At 39.6% G+C, this 20,829-nt stretch overlaps 1 protein-coding gene across 1 annotated transcript; it reads left to right on the top strand.

Annotated features, from left to right (window-relative positions):
• The first annotated feature begins 1,814 nt into the window (after positions 1-1,814).
• ppm1aa (protein phosphatase, Mg2+/Mn2+ dependent, 1Aa) lies at positions 1,815-15,777 on the top strand. Its single transcript, XM_038728284.1, has 6 exons — positions 1,815-2,215; positions 3,199-4,052; positions 4,160-4,277; positions 5,044-5,155; positions 5,278-5,335; positions 10,934-15,777. The coding sequence occupies exons 2-6, from the start codon at positions 3,216-3,218 to the stop codon at positions 10,961-10,963; spliced, it is 1,155 nt and encodes a 384-aa protein (XP_038584212.1). The 5' UTR covers positions 1,815-2,215; positions 3,199-3,215; the 3' UTR covers positions 10,964-15,777.
• The last annotated feature ends 5,052 nt before the right edge of the window (positions 15,778-20,829 follow it).

The following is a 20,829-nucleotide window of genomic DNA, read 5'->3' as shown; positions in this document are numbered from 1 at the left end:
GTAAAGTAGTGGTTGTTTCACCTTCATCATCAGTTGTGTTTCTTGGCATCAGGGATAAAGACTCCTGTATTGAGCATTTGATGAAGAAAAAGGCAGTGCATTTATTTACAATTTTACATTTAATTGGTGTAGGCCATATAGTTGGCATTGCTTGTTATCATCTAACAATGCGGACACTGAGGTAATTTCCTCTTTTTTTTTAGGGGGGAAGCTGAGGGTTTAGAAACCAAGAAGAGTTTATGTTCTAAAATTAAAAATGCACACATGGTGGTTAATTTACACCATAAATTTGACCACCTTAAAGCAGACAAAAAAGGAAATACTGAAGAACTACATTAGAGTATCAATACTGATGCTTATGCAATACCTTATTTAGGGGACTATAAACATGTTTTGACTATTTATTTTTCCCATTTCACAAAATATATTACACTGTTCAATGCATCAGTGTAATCAATAGAAAATTTTACCTAAGCGAACAAAGGTTAAAATCAGGAAATATCTGATCAAAGAATCAATAAACAAGCCTAAGAAAGTAAAACTGTACTGGCAGCTGGAATGCAATACCTATATTCATGTGATCCTTTCATGTGTCTCTATATTTCCTTGGCCTTGTGTAGCAGTCTTCACTGATGAATTCTGTTCATCTATTTAATTTTTTTTACCTTGAATTTTTATCCTTTATAATTCCTTTTTTGTATAATTTTTCACACAAACTTAGAAGCACGCCACATTGTATTACACTACACATTTTACTGGTATGTGGCAGATATACCTTATAATGCTTGAAGCCAATCCACTTGCAAACCCAATCAATACATTGTAACCATAGTGCACCCAAGACACAATTTATATTTTCACCAAGGTTACATTTAATGCTATTACAGATCTGTGACATGATGAGTAGGCACCACAAACAAAGCTCTCCATTGTATTGGGTTTGTGATCTCAGAAACTGGTGAACAAAATTAATCTTTCCATAGAGATAGACAGATGGAGAATAGCCTAACTAATATTTACTCAAGTAGCCTACTACTTTGAGGTACTTCCAGTTTCTGCCACTTTATACTTTAAGTCCACCATTTTTAGAGGGAAATATTGTACTTTTTACTCCAGTAGTGGCAGATGCTTTGTTTAAGATTAAACCAGTGGTTCTCAACATTTTTAAAAGCAGTGTCTGGTGGGGACCTCTTTGTCATAGGTTTCAGTTATCTATAAGTTGTGAGTAGTTTCCACCAAAGAGACATTTCCTGTCCTCTCAGATGGTTCATTTAGATAACTGCCATGACCCCTCATAATTATTTTGTGACCCTTTGAGGGGACTTGACCCCTAGGTTTGGAACCACCAGACGAATAACTGATTTGGGAGCCTAGCCACAGCTCTTCAGGGGTGATGTCATGTTTTCGAGTACGCAGCCAGCAACATCCGGGTCCTTTCAGCGTCGCTCTCGTGGATATGTTAAGGGGACCTGGATGCAGCGTTCAAAGGTTCAACATTCATTCCTATTCCTAGTCTTGCATAAGAGACTGTTTTTGTTCACTCCCTCGCACACACAAATGGGATTAAATATTGTAATCACACGGCTCTGCTAGACTTCCCAAATGGTATTAGACTGAATGGGCCAACTTCTAATAATAAAAACAGTATTTTCGGGTGGTTTGTGACGCTGAGAAGAACTCTATTCACATTTTAGCAGCCGCCCCTTTTCCAAATGATTGTGTTTGGGGGTGATTTTTAGGCTGGTGTGGGTCACGTGATGATTCCGGAAGCTGTAATTACCCAGTTCAACCACTAATCGCTTCTCAGCCCAGCGTCGTTCGTGGGGGCTTCCTCTGTGAAGCTAACGTTAGCTAGTTAGCTGTCAAGCGGTCTAGTGGAGAGGCTGGGACAGACGCTTCAGCTTCCCCCTGGCTTGGCCCTACAAAGCTCCGACCCACACATTCACAAGGAAATCTGCTAGACTATACTTTAGATCGCCAGCTGAGATGATGTAATGCACTACGGGCTTACGCAAAGAGGGACCTCCGCACTTAAAACAATTTGTATGCATTGAGTCTTGAGTGACGATTGCTCATTGCTAGCTAACTGGCTAGCTAGCCTAGCTAAACCGCTGCAATCCCCTAGTCGGTGTACCTCTCTGGTGTGTACTGCAAACAGCCAGTTATTGTCACTGTCGTAGCTTCCGTTGCTGTCACCTGGTATTTTGGATATTTGGTAAGTCTTAAAATTAGTTTAATCAGCGACGGTTGAGAAACGCTGGGCAGTTAGCTATCGTAGCTGTGTTAGCACTAGTGGTAATACCTTAGCAAGGCCGAGGGCTCTCCTTCCCTCCACACAACGTTAGCAAACCCTGGAAGAGGGAGGCCTGTCAAAGTTAGCTGTGAGGGACAAGGGTCAAGGCCCGAAATCAAGGCAAGGCTGTTTGTTTATTTGGGTTGCGATCCGGACTTGCCAAAAAGCTAACTTAACCGTTAATCCAACAGCAAAAGCTATCGTTTCTGAGCATGGTCATGAACCATAATTAGCATACCATAACGTTAGCATTCGTGCTGGGTTTGTCAGATCTAAAATTGTTTTGTAAGGTGGTTATCGAGTAACTGGTAGGTCGGTTAGCTGACGCTAGCTCTGCAAGCATAACGTTATAACGATAGCTTTTTACTAATATTACCTCGACTACCTATTGTGGTGAAGTGTTCTGCATTGCGAAGGTCAGAGATATGTAGCCCAGCGGTGAATTCATAACACGATTAACGCTGAAGAACGAAATTCATATCATTACATTTACTGTTAAACTTGATTAGCCAGTGGTTTAAGGGCATTTCAATCAGATCCACACAAGCAGTGTTCCCAATATGTAGTCAGAGTGTGTACACAGGTCCACTATTTTTAGATTAGAGCAGGGGGGCTGAACTCAACTCCAAAATGCTCATCTTTTGCCACAGATGGATGAATTAGGGGATCTGTTTTAACTTTAATTAATATAGAAAATTGCATCCTCCTGTTGAGCACTAGGCATACAGTGTATATATGTTTATTTCCTGGAAATTATATACTTTCCAATATACCATTGCAGAATAACTTGATTAGAAACTGAACATTGCTACTAAGTGTTTAAATTATTGGCTATATTGGAAAACATTACATTTATGATATCTATTTAACTAAATATCCTTTTTTTATTTTTATTTGTGTTACAGGTCTTAAGAACGACACAATGGGTGCATTTCTGGATAAACCAAAGATGGAAAAATACAATTCCCGTGGTGAGGGTAACAACCTGAGGTATGGCCTGAGCAGCATGCAAGGCTGGCGGGTAGAGATGGAAGATGCACACACAGCAGTAATTGGTCTGCCTCATGGTCTCGATCCCTGGTCATTCTTTGCTGTTTATGATGGGCATGCTGGCTCTCAGGTGGCCAAGTACTGCTGTGAGCACCTGCTGGAGCACATCACTAGCAACTCAGACTTCCAGAGTGCTCTGCAGGAGGACCCCTCTGTGGACAGCGTGAAGAATGGGATCCGCACAGGATTCCTGCAGATTGATGAACACATGCGAACCATCTCCGAGAAGAAGCATGGCGTGGACCGTAGTGGCTCCACTGCAGTAGGGGTGATGATTTCTCCGAGTCATATCTACTTTATCAACTGTGGTGACTCACGGGGACTCCTCAGCCGAGGCGGAGCTGTGCACTTCTTCACACAGGATCACAAACCCAGCAACCCTCTGGAGAAGGAAAGGATCCAGAATGCCGGTGGCTCAGTCATGATCCAGCGAGTTAATGGGTCCCTAGCTGTGTCTCGGGCTTTGGGAGACTTCGACTACAAGTGTGTGCATGGAAAAGGCCCAACAGAGCAACTTGTGTCTCCTGAGCCCGAAGTTTATGCAATAGAAAGATGCGAGGGGGAAGATGAATTCATTATACTAGCTTGTGATGGCATCTGGGATGTCATGGCCAATGAGGAACTGTGTGACTTTGTCAGGTCAAGGCTAGAGGTGACGGATGATCTTGAAAGAGTCAGCAATGAAATTGTTGACACCTGCTTGTACAAGGTATGGCATGTACACAAAACCTAAATTGCCAATTTGTTCACACTTGTGTGTTTTGGTGTCATGGTTGATTTACACAACCTCCTTGTTTGTTCTTTATTTATCCACAGGGAAGCCGGGACAATATGAGTGTTGTGTTAATCTGCTTTCCTGGGGCCCCAAAGGTATCTCCAGAAGCGGTGAAACGGGAGACTGAGCTGGATAAATATCTGGAGGCCAGAGTAGAAGGTAGGGGATCAAATTTATATTTAGTGATTAGTAGACCAATATAGAAAGTGGGATATTGACATAATCAATAATTTTCTTTTTGGGTTAGGGTTCAGTGTAAACCCAATGTTTTGTTTTTTACATTAGGTTTTAAATAAGGTTTGCCTCATTAACATGTAGGCTGATGGGAAAACACAAAGTTTGCATGCCACAGCTGTGTAGAGCCAGAGAAACATGCAAAAGCCTGTCTGACGCAAAGCTTGCTTTTTCCTATGATTCACTTATGGTCAGAGAGTGTCTACAGTGGTCAGGAGGGGAAAACAGACATAGGCAAACACTAGAGTGAATACCTAGAGTGAAATGTAGGTAATCAAATGTGATTGTAATGTGTTATACTGTGCATAGCATCTGGGGGATCTTAAATGTCTAATGCATTTTAATTAGGTTGACGTAACATCTCAGGTTTATTCTTAATATACGTATCAACACTTCTTGGCAAGACTGTATGAGCAGTGTTCGGTGTATTATATTCATGCTGAAAGTTTGTAATGTTGAAATACCAAGTTTAAGACTTCCCATCCAGTCTCTACAGTGAAAGAGCAACTGGCATAGCAAGTTTTTGGCACTGCTCTTAACGTCTATGCTTCAATCTAGACCAACCACTATAATATAATCTAACATTATATATATATATATATATATATATATATATGCACATATCTGTCGGGTGTTTCTAGAAACACTCTTGTACAATGATTCAGAAGAATACAATTTTGTTTTCCAACAGAGATCATCAAAAAGCAGGGGGATGAAGGTGTTCCGGATTTGGTCCATGTTATGCGGACGTTAGCATCTGAGAGCATCCCTAACCTCCCTCCTGGAGGAGAGCTGGCAAGCAAGTGAGTGAGCTTTGTGGTTAGAATTGATGACAACCTCACAAACAGTGACTGTGATTGTCAGCACTAGTGTTTATTTATTGAAAACTAACATCTAATATCTTTATACTTTTTCTTCCCCTCAGACGAAGTGTTATAGAAGCGGTGTACAACAAACTCAACCCCTACCGAAGCGATGACACAGTGAGTATCCCAGCTTGGCTTTGATCTCCCTGCAAGTGTGCTTGGCTTGGAGTATGCATGCTTTTTGACGTGTGACCAGCAAATTATAACCAATCTCATCCGTGACACCAGTCTTCAACAAAATGGAGCAAGATAATAGGATTGACTCTGCAATGACAAAAGGCTCAGTTTCGTACCACATGGGCTGCGTTTCGACCAAAAGTACCTGGGACTTTTAAGTCCCCGGATCTCTTTTCAAGGAACTAAAAGGTTCCTTCAGCCCATTGTTGTGTGCATTTCCACCGTGGTCTAAAGACCTGCAAAGATTAGGCAAATTAACCAGCTGACATAGGCCTATACACCATACAAAGTGATGCACAGGCATCATTATTTGTAACCACTATCCACAAGCAAAATTTATAAATGAACATGATATTTGATTGGAATATATTGAAAATCTATAGGCTATGCTTGACTATTAAAAACAGCTTTTTATGTGTGGGAGTATAATGAAGAGACACACGATAAAGATCGTTACAAATTTAATAACAAACTGGATAAAGCCATCAAGTTCATAAAATGACTCCAGCACAGAGAAATAAACAGAAAAATAAAGCTGCGACAGTTTGGAAGTTAACTCAAACATTTACAGCCTCTATTTGCACCGAACTGAAGCACAGAAATCCGAGTTGATATTCGGTGCGGTAGATAACGGTCGTTAAGGTTCCAGTGCCGTATTAGCACCGGGTCTGTCTCTAGCTACCCGTTAGCAAAGCAAAGCCAGTCTGTCACTAGCCTATAGTGCGTTGGTCTCTTTTTTATTACTTATTTCTCTGCATTGAGTGACAACCCTCTCAAATATAAGACACACAAACAGAACAAATAAGTCTCAGATTCACTCTGTAATTGCAAAATTATTGCTTACTTATTGTGACATGATAGCAACTCTTCTGTGATAATGCAACTTCAACTACGATCCAAATTAGCCGAATGTCATGTGTCTTATTCAGGTTTTTTCTCGAAGTTGGCAGTAACATATCAAAAGTTTTTAATTAAATATAAAGGAGTAATAAGAATTGAATCCTTACCGTTAGCTCCTTAGGCACTGGATGAGGTCTGCTGCTCACTCGGCTGGAAAATGACTCTAGCGGCAGCGCGCGTCAAACACGTGTTCCACGACAACACTAGGCTGCCCACAGATGCGCCTGCCTAATAATCGGCTTGATATACTTGGATATTGGCCGATGCCGATTATGTGAAAAAATGCCAAAAATCGGCCGATTAATCGGTCGACCTCTACTCTACTCGCCCATTCAGAAATTCACTGCGACACCTTGTTTCAGTGTTTCACGTTTGTATAAAGATGGACTTTGTAATTTACTTTTTACACATTAAATTATTTAGTAAATCAGGGTACCGTCATAAAGCCGCCAGGCCCCTTGACTTCTTCTGTATTATGTGGTGCAGCCTGAAAACCAAAATAGACTAAAATAAGATTTTCTTTTATTCTTTCCATGGAGAAAGTGAAATCTTAGAAATGTTTGCAAATGTACTCACTGCTATGAACAGTTTTCTTTAGGTTATCACAGTTATTCTTCATGAAATTCCATTTCGAAGTTTTGCCCGGTCTACCAAAGGACTTTGACATTCTTGTTCTGAGGCCACTCCATTGTTGATTTTGCTGTATATATATAAGTTAGGTGTGTGACGCTTTACTTTTGCGCAGTATTTCACAGTTAAATATATTCAATGAGATTATGTGGCTAAAACATAGATTTGTTTATCAGTTTATTGATTATGCCGTAAGGAGGAATGAATGACCTTTTCCCACTGTTTGTTTGTATTCATGTCTTTTAAAGTGCAAATTTAAATCTCCAGATTCTTCTTGATAATTTGGCCCCATTCATTGTTAATCCTGTAGCTGCTGCTGTTGCTGCAAAAGGCCACACAGTATCATACTGTTAGGACCATGCTTGATAACACGTAGCATGAAGGCCAAATTATATTTCTACGTCGAGTCTGCGCAATTGCTGACGGTGTAGGCTCCGTTCTGTCGTGAGCATTTATACTTGGTGACTGTGTCGCTCTGCAGTTACACTGCCAAAACGCTAGTTGGCTGTGGTCTTCCTATGTCCCTCTGTGTTGAGTTTCTTCTTCTTCATTGGTGTAGGCTACTAAAAACAGTGGTGACTCAAACTGAGCAGATCATGTTGCAGTTGGAGCTGATCGATTCTGAACAGCAGTTACTTTTTATGAAATTACTAAAACGCAGAAAAGAGAGAAGGTGTCAGAGGAGACCGAGAGAAATCGGTCGAGGAAATATGATGCTATCTAGCTGACCAATCACAGTTTTTGCAGTCTGCGTTGCCACGATGTGTAGTTACAGTTTTGGGGAGGTGCATGTCAGGCTTACGGCGTAGATTCAACACAGAAGTATAAATTGACCTTTATGACTAAAGAATTCTGTGATCTTCTCATTAGACCTCAGATTCTTTTGGCCTTGCGCTGTGAGTCTTCACATGCCTACTTTTCAAACAATAGACATTCTGTCATACAGCCCTGTTGTTTTTGTATTCTTTTTTTTTTTTGTTTTGTTTTAGTTTCTCCACTGACATCTCTCATAGCTCTCTTCTGTCGTCTGGTTGCTCAGTTTGGATAGAGAACCACCTTTTATGAAGTATCTGCAGTTTATAACATTTTATTCTATTAGTAATGGAGCCTGCTGTGCTTTGTAAAATTTCCGCACTGTAGAAATCGTCTCATATCCTTCACTGCATGTATCCATCATGCTCATTCTGTCTCTTAATTCTTCAGACAAGACCTTCACATTAATAGGTAATGTTTTGCTGAGTATAAAAGATATTCACCATCAGATGTGAACCCTTACGATGATCTAGATCTGTGACAAGAAATCCTAATAGCCCATTTTTAACTCATGCTGCAGCACCACAAAATGCAGAAAAGGTCTGGGGGTTAGATATATCATTAAGGCTGTGTAATTGATCACATTATTCAGTAAAATTGGAGTGGTTTGTTAACAGGGTTTGGGTCATTCTGGCGGCAGTTAGTATTATGTAAAAGCACGCCGTGTAACTAAAATCTCTAAGAAAGGATGTCAGACCAGTCATAAATACAGTGTCTACAGAAATACAGTGATAGGTGCCAATGGGTCACCCCAGCTGAATACTTTTATTGTTTCTTTGTATGTAATCGGTGACTAACCTTGGAGACTCTGTGGCATTTTGCATTACCTCAATGGGGGTAATAGCTATGCCTGCACGAGAGATATTCACACGTTACAACAACTGTAATTCCAATGGGCTGTTGTCTTTTTTTTGTTAAAGTTGTTGTCCACAACAAAGAAGTGTCAACAACAGAAGCTACTGTACCTCAGGGCTGGATTGTGTGGGCGGGCTTTCAAAAATTTTTTAAATGGGGCAAGAAATGTAGTTTGAAACATCCCTTACTGCTTTTATGTCCAAAAAAAACAAACAAACAAAAAAAACACTAAGGACATATGCATTACATAATTACACGTTGGAAGTTGTTTATTTGTTATATTTATTACCTATTTGTTTGTTTGTATTTAGTTTGTTGTTAGTGTACGTACACACAGTCCAGTGCACCCAAATCATTTTTTACATCTGCTTCATTCTAATTTTCACTCACATATGTGACAAAATGTAATTGACATTAGGTCCACACAGTAAAGAAGTCATTTGATGAGGTTGATTTTAACTAATACCGTCATTTAAATATGCCCTGAATGGCCCAGGTACCGTTCTTTGGGATTGGATATTAAACATGATCGTCAGTTATGTATCCTGCAGGTAGTTATGACTAGTCATGTTTGAAAGTAGATGAAATATGTGCATTTCCATCAGCTGGTTTGGAGCGAATTAACCAGGCTACAGCAAGCGTAGTTATGTATCGGCAATATCGGCAAGACGCCGTCAGCGGAAACAGCTGATCATGTGAGTTACAAGTTCACTATGTCAGAACTTATTCGGTAAAAGTGTTTCCATCTCCCATTTAGCGCATTAACTGTTTCTCAACAGATGCAAAAACCACCTCGAGCGACCGTAAATTTTTTTTTGAGAAATTTGGGATTTTTTTTTCCAAATTTGTCCGTTTCAATCAACCTTTTCTAATGCAATACTTGCATACAAAATGTGCATAAAAAAACGCTGATGGAAACACGGCTACTGTTTAGAGAATAATGGCCATTGGTTCTCATTCAGTAGTACATGCGTAAAAATGTTCTTACTTTGCGCACAAAATAAATATGATTTTCTTCTTACCACCGTGCGTTAGTCATTCTAAATTGACAGACGCATGTCCACTATTTGCCATCAGCTTACTGCCATGCCCTTCTTTTCTCTATGCCCCTAAAGCACAAAGAGTTTGACATCTGAAGAAAGAGAAACTATACTGTCTGAGGTGGAAGCCAGAAAATACACATTATAGGTCAATAAAAACAAAGAAAACCAAAACTGTTACATTTCTCTATGGACACTCTCATATACACTACATTTACAGTTGAATATTTTAATTATGACAATAATTGATGAGGATGAAAATGTTTCACTTGAATGGTTATTTTATAGATTTGGCCAATGCATTACTAAATTAACAATTTGAAATATTTCTTTCTCTTAAAGCCATTATTAGAGTTAATGTGGTTTTAATATGCTCTGCATTTAGTTAAAAGGTACGTGTTTACGTTGTCTAAGACAACTGGGCCTTCATCATTGGTGCGTACACACGGTCTGAGGCAGTTCTAAATTTGTTCAGAGTATGAACAAATTCGGGTAAAAAAAAAAAAAAAATACTGATGAATCACAGGTTTCTGAGATTCTGTGTTTGTACATTGTTTGCATGGTTCAAGCACAGATTTGTCCGTACATGCTGTTTGTGAATGAAGCCCATAGTGAGTATATGCTTCAGCTCTTAGCGTTTAGCTATTGTACTAAATGAATCTTCACATTTATGCCAAGTTTATGTCTAAACTCTTAGTGGGGTCATTAGGTTTACGTTAAACAACCAGTCTGAACAAGTTCAAAACATTATCATTCACAATCAAACTCTTTTTGTTAAGAGTTGTCAAACAGAACCACTTCCTTACCAACCTAAAACAACCCTAAACCTGAAACAGAGAAGACCATTAATGAATCATTTTGTGAAGTCTTGTGTATCATTCGGTTTGTATCTCATGTTCATCTCTTGCTACACATGTATTTTAGAGCCCAATTCCAGTTCTATGATTTGGTTTGGTTGCGTGTTAAGTAAACAATGACGCACAACAAGGTGGCCTTACAAGCCAGAACAATATTCGACACCTTTCAGCCAATGATAAACTTGTGTTTCGTAAGGCAATGGTATGTAGTTATCTTCTATACTTGACTTGACTTTAATCACTAGATTATCTGTAAAAGTATTGACAGTAGCATCAAAGATGTTGGGGGAAATAATTTAGTTGATAGACAATTATCTATCAACTCCTTGTATGATTTTTATTATGTGTCAGTTTGTATCATACATGCTTAAACCTGTCCAGCTCTTGATAGAGATCTCGTGGACGAGTCTGAAGGGTTTTTCCTTCCTCTCTCTCTTATCAAGGACTCTGCGTCCACAGACGACATGTGGTAACACAACCTCCTACCACTAACACAGCATAGAGTTTACAAAACCACCATCCTCTCAAGACCCCCAGCAGCTCAGCTCAGCAGTCTGTCTCTCCGTCACTCTGAGCTTTTGGTTTCTAAGAAGGGAATTTCATGGGAGGAGGAGGAGGAAGAGGAAGAGGAGTTGCATGCACACAAACCTGGAATAGTGCAGCACCAGTCCACTCTGGAGTTCAGGATCCCCACCGTCTTGTCTCCCCTTTATGTTCACCACCTTATTACTCTCCTCTAAAGTAATCCATAACAAGTGAGTCCACAAGGTTTTCTTTCTTTTTGTTGAATAATCAGCTTAAGTAGTAAGATTTTGTTGCTGTAATTAATTTGATTCACATTTCCTTGTGTGTGTTTGTATATTTCTGTTTTTGTGAAGTGCAATTGTCCTGTACAAACAGCCTGTATTTAATGCAGCTTGATTTTAAGTTAAAAAATGAAAGAAATGAAAAAGAGAACCTTTTATGCACTATCTGCCTTTTCCTGCTCTTCTGGAATTGTAACAAATGTCTATTCAGTGAATATTTCTGCTTGTCCTCCAGGCACAATATCTCTGCGCTTTTACTTTTTACTTTTATTTCTTTTCTTTTCTCAGTTAGTCTATGCTCCTTTTTAAGAAACGGGTAAATTGTATAGTTGACAGCACAGTAAGCTCTCTATATCAAACCATTTAAATCCTAATTATTTTTTTCCATGTGCTTTTTTATTGTATTTTATTTTTGTAAGTGGTTTTCTGTACGTGCTCAAATAATAATGGCAAAGTGTTTCACAGTCATTTTGGAGTTGTGAGGTGAAAAATAATCCTTTAAAAATATTTCTTTGAGGCAACTGATGAAAAAACACCCCTTTTAACATGTTTGTCTGTGCGAATAGATACTTGCAAGCGTGCGTGGGTGCTTGTGTGTATGTATGTGCGCACGTGTGTTAGTGTAAAGGCAGATCTATATGTGCAGCTCTAATTTAGATTAGAGACCAGGTTCTCCTGATGCTTACCCATTGTCTGTCCCCCCCCTTTCAGCCAGTGTTCCATATCAACCCAACATAGACTTTAACTACTACTTATTCCTAAAAGCTATGGATAACAAAGTTGACATGCTGTTATGCTGTTTGAACAACTTCAAGCTATGTATCGGATGTATACTGTAACCTGAGAGGATGCGAGTAGTTTAATTTGCCCATGGTGTACAATAGTTTGCAGCTAGTCAGGTCTTGACTAGTTTACACATCTATTGTGTTATATTTAAATATCAATTTCTAAACATTCAATGTTACCAGTGCCCGCTGTGGGTGCCATATGATTTATGATCACTTGTTTCAGCTTTATGACAGCCTATGCCAAGTTTTTTTTTCTATGTGGTACAGATATGTTTTTAGCTTCTGCCTTGAACATCTGAAAATTAGACTTATGAACAGTTTAATCACTGACTATTTTAGAGAAAATCACCCATTACCAGTCTGATAACAGGAGAAATGGTGAACTCTATAACTTTTTACCCCACATGGTCGGTCTTTATTTGGACATTCAAACCAAGAACAAATCTGCTAACTGCAATGAGTTCTCGTGGTTGTATAGCACCTTTGTTTGTTTTTTTAATATTCCCATTGGCTTTGCTTATCTGAAAACTCTCCACCATGGCACCACAAGCCAGAGCACAACACAGTATAGATCTGTGTGTTGATTTCTTTTAGATAATTTCCCCCTCTGAAGAGATGAATAGTCACTGGCTAAATCTGTATTTAACAGACACATACAGTAGATATATTTCTTAAAGAGAAATGGTTTTATTTCAGATTTATATTCTGGCATTTGTTTTGTCTAAAATTGCATTGTTGGAAATTTATGCATGTCTATATTTTTGACTTAAACTTTCAAGGAATAAATCATGTCGCTTCATTTAGTTTTTGCCATGGACAAAATGTGATTCTGCTTTGTCTTGGGATGGTTAGTTAAATTTTGAAACAAAGGTTACCCTCTCACTGTGGTGTCCCTCTATCAACACTGAAGGTTTCAACGGTCTCGTTTATATAATACACAATAATAATGTACTAAATATGTAATACAATTATCAAAATGACAATCCTAACTATTCCACCACATCTAAGTTTGCGGTGGGTAGCAAATTAAGTCTTTAACTAAACAGACTTTAACTTTGACTCTAATCCTAAACTAGCTGCTTTCTAATGAGCTTTTGTGGCAAAGGCCAAAGACCACTCAAATTATGTAATTGCAAAGTCTTCAACATGATATAAAGGAGAACCTAGCTGTAACCCTGTAAAAGATGTTAAAAATGTTAAGCTATTAGACAGTGATGTCAACTTTATTTTATGTTAGTTTGCATTTAAAGGTATTCTGTGGAGTTTTTCACCACTGGTGGTGCTGTAGAAAAATGACAAGGGTGAATAAACAGACCAGACAAAGCACGGGGTGACGTGAAACGCACTTCTGACTGCAGGGGGCAGTAATGTGTATATCAACATTTGGTGTCATTGTAATGGGGCATAAAACTGTTAATGAACCAATAAAATTTTGAGCTGATTTTAAAAGTGCAGCTTTAAGTGAGGCAGGTAATACCTTTGGACATGTTTGTTAGGCCTTAAAGACACACACAATGCGTTTTGGTAAGAAATGTTTGAATGTAAACCTACGTGTGTGTTTACAGTGGAAACTCTACAGGGTACCTTTTTAAACAGTATTGTATTTCTACCACAAAACTTATCTATAACGTGTATACCTACTAACAAAAACTCAAGTCAGTGTATTCAATGTGTTTGAGAGAGAACTAATTAGTATGTATGAAATTGCCTTTTTTTTTCTGAAAATATTTAATCTGTAAGCTATTTAGTTTTGCGCTGCATTGCTTTTATTCGTTAAGTGAGTGCATTAAATGTCTAGCTTATCAGTTTTCAGAACCCGGCTGTGTGTCGCAAACCTGGTAGGCATTGATGACTCTTAAAGCAACATTTCATGCAATTTTTCTTCAAGCTTAATAAGGATCTCGAGGTCATCACGTCCCTGGACTGTCCTGCATTGCCCCAGAAATGTAACATTTTAGGATGTGGCCCTGGTAAAACGACACTGGTTGATTACCCATTTCTATAACAGACTTATTCCACAGAATGAAAAATAGAGAAATTCGTTTTTTGATATTGAAAAAGCTGTAGCCGGAACGTTAGCAGATATTGACAATGGCTTGGCTGTGATTTGTCCCACCAGTATGTTTTATTTAAATGTCAAATCCCCCCCCCTCCCCCCCCCCAACAAAAAATGAAATGAACAAAAAAAATCTCAAGCATCTATTCCCCTTTCTGTTTATTTTTTGTCCATGAACTAAAATACCTCATAACATTTATAGGAAGTGTTTTTGTTTTGTGTTATGTAGATCCAAACTGAAAGCAGTTCAGTTTTCTTGTGCCCCCCCCCCCCCCCCACTTAGAATTTTAACACTGATCTATTTGAGTTAAACCTGTGCTCGTGTACAGTATTTGACTGAATTGTGCTGATGTGAACTAAACAAGTAATGATTAAAGTGGCTACTGCAAATAACAACTTATTTTACTAAGTAGGAACACTATTGGCCTTGTCATATAAGCTGCCCCCCCCCCCCCCCCCCCCAAACAAACAATGCCCTCAAATGCTCCCCTGTGTCATATCACCAATTTAGCTCTAATCTAGAATTGTAACGAGAGTTCAGGGTTTTTGAAATGTGAGAGATGTGAGGAAAGTAGGTGTGACTACATGACAATAGTCATATGCACTGATCATCTGTATAATCAGCTTTTTTCTTTACCCTTTTTCCAGAAAATTGTTATTGTAAAAGATAAGAATATAAAGCTATTTACAGAGTTACCTTTGGTTGCCTGGAATGCATCCTGTATATTCTTGTACAGAGGACTACCTGGCAGACGTTGAAAGAGATTTTAAATGCTTGCACCCTCTTGTACATATTGATGTACCTCGGTTGTGGCGTTTACTGTGTGACCCTTAGCAGTGGTGGTTTGTTTGTCCCCCCACTGGGCGCCTGAGCCTCACTTTGCTGACATTTTTCAGCTGATAAATAAGCTCACCGATTTGCCTTACCCAATCTCATGTTGCCCCCTAAAGTACTTGTTTGATAAAACACTATGAGGAGGAGTGATGATGCTGACATTACACTCTTATAGATTAACAACTGTCCCCATGTTAGGGTACTTATCAACAAAGTGACTTTGTCCTGGTTATTACAAGGTACAACTTTTCAACCGTCGCTGGTTTGTATTCTAATTTGTTTTCCATGTTATCTTATTGAATCTCGGTCTTGAAAGTGTATTTAATTTTTCACTGCAGATGATGTCATACTTTTAACAAATGCAAGTGTTTTGACATGGTAACCTCATGGTAAATGTGCATACATACATTCATGTCTGCTATATTTATGGTTACATTCAAGAATAGCTTTAGAGTGCTGTAGATAAGTATTGTCAATGTTGATTCAAATGCTTCTCAGAGGCCTCTGTGAGTGATTTTACAAAGTTCAATACCTGTATATTTTGTATTATGTTTTAGCTCCAAAGGAATGGCAGAAAAAAAAGAAAATGTTTAAAAAAGCTTTGTTCCCTGAACTAAATTGTACTATTTGTGTTGTCGATTGAACAAATTGCATTCCTTGCTTGTGAATTGATGCATTTCTCTCCCTGCTCCTTAAATCCCCCCTTCTTTCCCTCCTTTCTTTCATTTTTTAGCCTTTGAAGTTTGAATAAAATTTCTAGTTTGCAGAATGTATTACTAAATAAATGGGTTGTCATCTTGTACCTCTCATTTCATCAGTTTTTATCCGTTTGGGCCTGTTGCACAAGTTAAACTTTCTGTGATTTTAAAGAAAAAGACTTGGGGAAAGCTACATTATATAACTAGTAAGTATAAGGGTATCTCCACTGTAAAAGCCAGGGCTGAATGGAGGATATAAAACCCAGACATTATAGGATGAGTTATATAAAAATGATCTGTTGGTAAATGCCACTTGAACACGGATTACAGTAAGTTTCAGACACATCTTATTCACGGGGCAGCAGTAGCTCAGTACATAAATCCGGTTCAAGCTCTACCTGGACCAGTGAATATGGAGGCGGGCTGGTAGCTGGAGAGGTGCACCTCCAGGGCTCTCCTAAGGAAGACACTTAACCCCTAACTGCTTGGGGCGCTGCGGTGTGGTGATATGTACAAGTACCATACAAGTTCATGACGCTTGCAGCTGTTCTGATGGTCTCTCCAGAATCCCTAAGGACAAGTCTAATATCTGGGATGAAAAAATACTTTGTTTGCTGTTATATAAAAGATTTGCAACCTGATTCTCAAGTTGTACCTTGTTTTTGTTTTTTTTTGTTTGTTTTTTTAATCCAAAGATGGAAGCTGGAAATATGTCCCCAATTTGTAAAAATGTTTTTACAATCATAGTACAGTTGTATTGATATATTTTTATGTTTCTTTCCAATATTCTACATTTTTAGACAGTATGATGCATTAACATTTGAGCTAAGACTGATAACAAGTCCGTTTATCGTGAAGTGGGCAGAATATTATCTCATCTAGATATTACGAGAGTCCCTAAGGATTCTGGAAATACCTTCAGAATTGCTGTAAATTTTCTTAAATGAACTTCCAGGTTTTCCAAACATCGCCAGGTTAATATTATGGCATTATGGTAATCTCAGTGTGCAATTTAATGCTTCAGCTTGTGTACAGTTATTAACAAGCCCTGTCATTGCTGCATGTTTTGAACCCCATGAGCTTTCCAAAAGCACAGACATGTTGTCGACTTATCTGAGAGAATCAGAGTCGTGTTTGTCTGCCTGCCTTTTCTGTCAGTGTGCAGTGAATGCATGCAAGGGGGCTTGAGCTCAGAGGATGGGTCAAGGCAGTCCACGGCCACTAGGATTAAGAACCGTGGGAGGGATTACTTTAAATGTCAACATAATGTCATGAGCAGTGTTAGAAGGTCAAACGTTCAAACGGTGCTCAGTGGCGAGCAGTTAATAGATCAGGTAGAATTTGGATTGTTGTGGCTCCTGTGATGAATTGACTAGAATGCTAAAACAAGCAATGTTGGGAGATGTTTTTGTGTGTTATATAAAGATGCTGAAGCAAGGTTAGGTTTATCATGCCGTTTGAAGTTTGTTTTGTCACTCCCAACAGCTATTAATATTGCTTAATTACATCTAAGTGTATATTTTACAGATCTTTTTTAATTCTCAATGTGTGTGGGTTTCTCTTATTAGAACAAAATGTCTCCCATGGTATTTCTTTCTCTTTTTACTCAAACTCAAACAGCATCCTAATCAGGCAGCCAGCTAGCCAGAGGGGGGCAGTGTTAATGGCTAAGATGGATTAAAACACCAGCTGTAGCATTTACACTCAGAAAAATAGTCTTCTTGAAGTTAATTGCAGGAAACAGTGAGTGTCTACTTATTAAGTAGATGTAGATGACAGCTTTTAGTTGCATGAAATAACAGCATTTAACACACTCCTTTAAGGTGTTAGTCATGACCTCCTGAATATTGTGGCACATTTAGCATCCGAATGTTAGCTGTTAATGATCATTGCCACTGTGTTGTTGCACTTTTAACTTCTTAGCATTAAATGTGTCCCCTCTGTTGCTTCGGGAGTCGTCTCTATCAGCTAATGTTGTATTAGATTTATATGTACTGGAGAGAAGAAGACATGTTAAAATTGACAAAAATCATAACTCTCATCTGAAACAAGCTCGTTTTATAAGCACTTACACCCCCTCCTCCTTTGAGCCATTTGCATGTTTGAACGGCACAAAATGTGACTCATTAGATCCCGCGCCACCTGTGCACCCCTAATGAATCATGCTGCCCTCATATTCCTCCACATCAAAAAGGATAAAGCAGCCTCGTCTGCAGAGGCCACCGTCAAATGGAGCTGGCTCGTCATCTGCCTGCCATTGTTTAGCGCATGTCATGCTCTGCTTCTCATGGCGGAAAAAGCCCATTTGAGCTTGACTAATGCAGCCATGCAGACGCAGCAGTAAGAGGTGGGGGTGGTAGGGCACACCGCATACTCTGTGTGGATGGTCTCTGCGCTGAGGTCACTGAGCTCCACATTTGCTAATTTGCTTTGGAGTGCACTTGGAGCCAGATTTTCCAGGGTTGCTCTGCGAACAAGAGGGGACTTTTTGATTGAGTTAAGCACAGGGATGGGATGTCTCTGACGGGTGTTTCATGGATAAGGTGCAACAAAATTTCTTCTGTTCTCTATTGCATCTTCTTCTTCCTCCTCATCCCGCACCCGCCATGCTTTCCTTCTCCATTTCCTTTTTCTGTGAGTGTTCTTGTTGCCCAAGGTCAGTTTGTCACAGAGAACACCAGCTTTTCTCACTTGGTTGCAGCGATTCGATGATTGGTGTGTACAAACAAGCATATCAAGCAGGGATGACGAACCCTCCCCAACCCCCCTCACACCCTCTTCCCACATCAAAAATGTCCGTCCTGCTCTCTCTGCTACAGCCCCCCCCCCCCCCCCCCCCCCCCCCCTCGCATGAGGTGGGTTACACAAGCTGCTGCCCTGGGAATCCCGGGCCAGCTCATTATCCTGCACCCCTGAGATACTGCTTGCTTGTAAATTAGGGCATGAAACGACGCAGGGTTGTTAGAGAGCCTCAGATACGCTCATTAGCATCAGCACCTTTCCTTGTTAGAGCCTGTATCAGCATTCGCTCCCACCACCACGTTGTGTCCTGTCATTCCTCCGCACTGACTAGAAGGTTTAGGATTAATGTCAGCTCTAGCCAGCAGGTCAGCACTGTTGTGGTTCAGATACGTGACTGATTGATCAGTGGTGGCGGGAAGCCGTGGAATTCGTTGACAGCTGCCCACTATCCCCACCGCTCCTATCCATATTTCCTTGTGTGGAAAGGAGAGGGAAAAATACTCAGAATAACCCATCTGGCAAGTGGCTGACTAGTTTTGTGTCACAGCTATGGGGGATGGACAAAATTATTGAAACCCCTTCTATGGAACATGGTGGTCTATAGTAAACCCATTTTGTTGATTTTCAGTGTGTTTTCTTGATTCTAGGGGTTGATTAAACTTGATCACCGGTTTTTAGGTGACGCACCAGCAGTTCACGCCGTCACTATGCGGCCTCCATGTGTGTTTCTTTGCATTGCCCTGAAAATTAAGTAAACAGGTTTGTCAGACAGACCTGGATTGAAGGGGCAATTGCATCAAACCCAGTTAACTCATCAGTTGTACAGTTTGAAATGTTTGATAAGGTCTTCTCTGGCTGTGGATGGAGCTTTTCAAAGTCAGAAAAAAAAATTACTTTTCTTGTAGCTCCCTGTGTCATTGTGATTTACACCTGAATTGCTGGTTGATCGCTTGACTAAACAGCAAAATGATGTATTGTGGCGAGTGGAAAGTCCTACCGCAATTTTGTACACCTGTACAAACCGTGTCTGTACGACACAGGTTAAATGTTAATGGTAAGGTGTCATGTCTCAACGGTTAGGCAGTACTAAAGGCTTACAGTATTTGTTCAGTACCTTTGTTGCTGTCTTCTGTCAATCCATACCAGCAATTTTCTTTACTCAGTTTGTAAAGACCAACTATTGTCCTCCTTTACTGTGAAAATGTATGGACTGGAAGCAAATTGTGTGCAAGCCTTTTTTTATTTCCAGCATGCCTTCTTGTCTGTCACTGGGCTGTGGTGTGATGTACGTGTGGTGTGGCAAGATGTGAACTCTAGGTGTCTTGTCATTGCTCCATTGTCAGCGGGCCCTAAACCATTAGTGGCTTCTTTTTTTTTGTTTTGAAATCGTAACTTCACAAAATGCCCCCCCCCCCCCGTTTTGTCTTCTTCATCTTCTTTGCATACTGTCTGACATTCGGTAGCATGCAGCCCATGGGCAATTGAGTCATGCCTCCCGCATGCCATCACTTCACTTCAACTGTATCTATAAACTTCACTTCATCTGCATCCTGCTCTTCTCCTCCCCAGGACCCAGACATCCTCTTCTTCCGTGGTTTCAGCTAAAACAAGAACTAATCAGAGGATTTCAAGCAAGCAATTTGTTGCCTTGTATTTGTCCGTCTACTCTTACGCCATCATTAATTGAAGGGGGTTGTCATCCAGGTACACATGTACACATTTGATATGCCCAACAAGTCATTCTCCATATCATTTTACCCACTTTAAGATGAATGTACTAACATCAGTCCAAACAGTGGCTGAAATACTAATTTAAATAATGTATTATATAATAATAATAATATAGGACACCATGCAGGGATGGACATTTACCTGGTCCTCTATCATGTGGTGTATATGATGATGATGATAATTTGACTGTAGGATGGCTGGCAGCTAGATAGACGCATCAAACATTGGGATTCTATAAACCTCAGTAAAGCGGAAAATCATCACTGGATAGTGATATAAAGATGCCCTGACATCCTTAAGGCCGCTTTATAAGTTTTTTGAGTCTCCATTGCAAATTCTGTGTTTCCAGCATTAACAGCATCCTCATGGCCCAGCCAGAATTAAGGAAACGACACCTGCAGCGTATGGTTTGCCCCATGAGAGGGCTCATACTGCAACTGGTTTACTCCATATTCTGACTGGCTTAATGTTGTCTTCTTTCTTTTCAAGAACATTTTTAATTACAGTAACATTTTTGTAATCATAAGTCACACTTCAAATAATCCACAAAAGATTTGATATATTTAAATCTACAAATAATGTCAGTGTATGGAGGGACGTTTTACTATTATCGTTGGAGACTTTAGAATAGCCTTTGCTGCTAAAAGCTTTATTTTATTGTATTTTTTTTCTTTTGCACTTCC

Source organism: Micropterus salmoides, unplaced genomic scaffold (genome assembly GCF_014851395.1).
Source record: "Micropterus salmoides isolate LMB-PRFRI ecotype aquatic unplaced genomic scaffold, ASM1485139v1 Ms_hic_scaffold_19, whole genome shotgun sequence".
Taxonomy (NCBI): domain Eukaryota; kingdom Metazoa; phylum Chordata; class Actinopteri; order Centrarchiformes; family Centrarchidae; genus Micropterus; species Micropterus salmoides.
This window is presented reverse-complemented; position numbering and strand designations above follow the sequence as displayed.

Coding starts and splice junctions, on each gene's coding strand:
- ppm1aa (XM_038728284.1), top strand. CDS start 3,216: ATGGGTGCATTTCTGGATAAACCAAAGATGGAAAAATACAATTCCCGT. Junction 4,053..4,159: donor TTGACACCTGCTTGTACAAG/GTATGGCATGTA, acceptor ATTTATCCACAG/GGAAGCCGGGACAATATGAG. Junction 5,156..5,277: donor GGAGGAGAGCTGGCAAGCAA/GTGAGTGAGCTT, acceptor TCTTCCCCTCAG/ACGAAGTGTTATAGAAGCGG.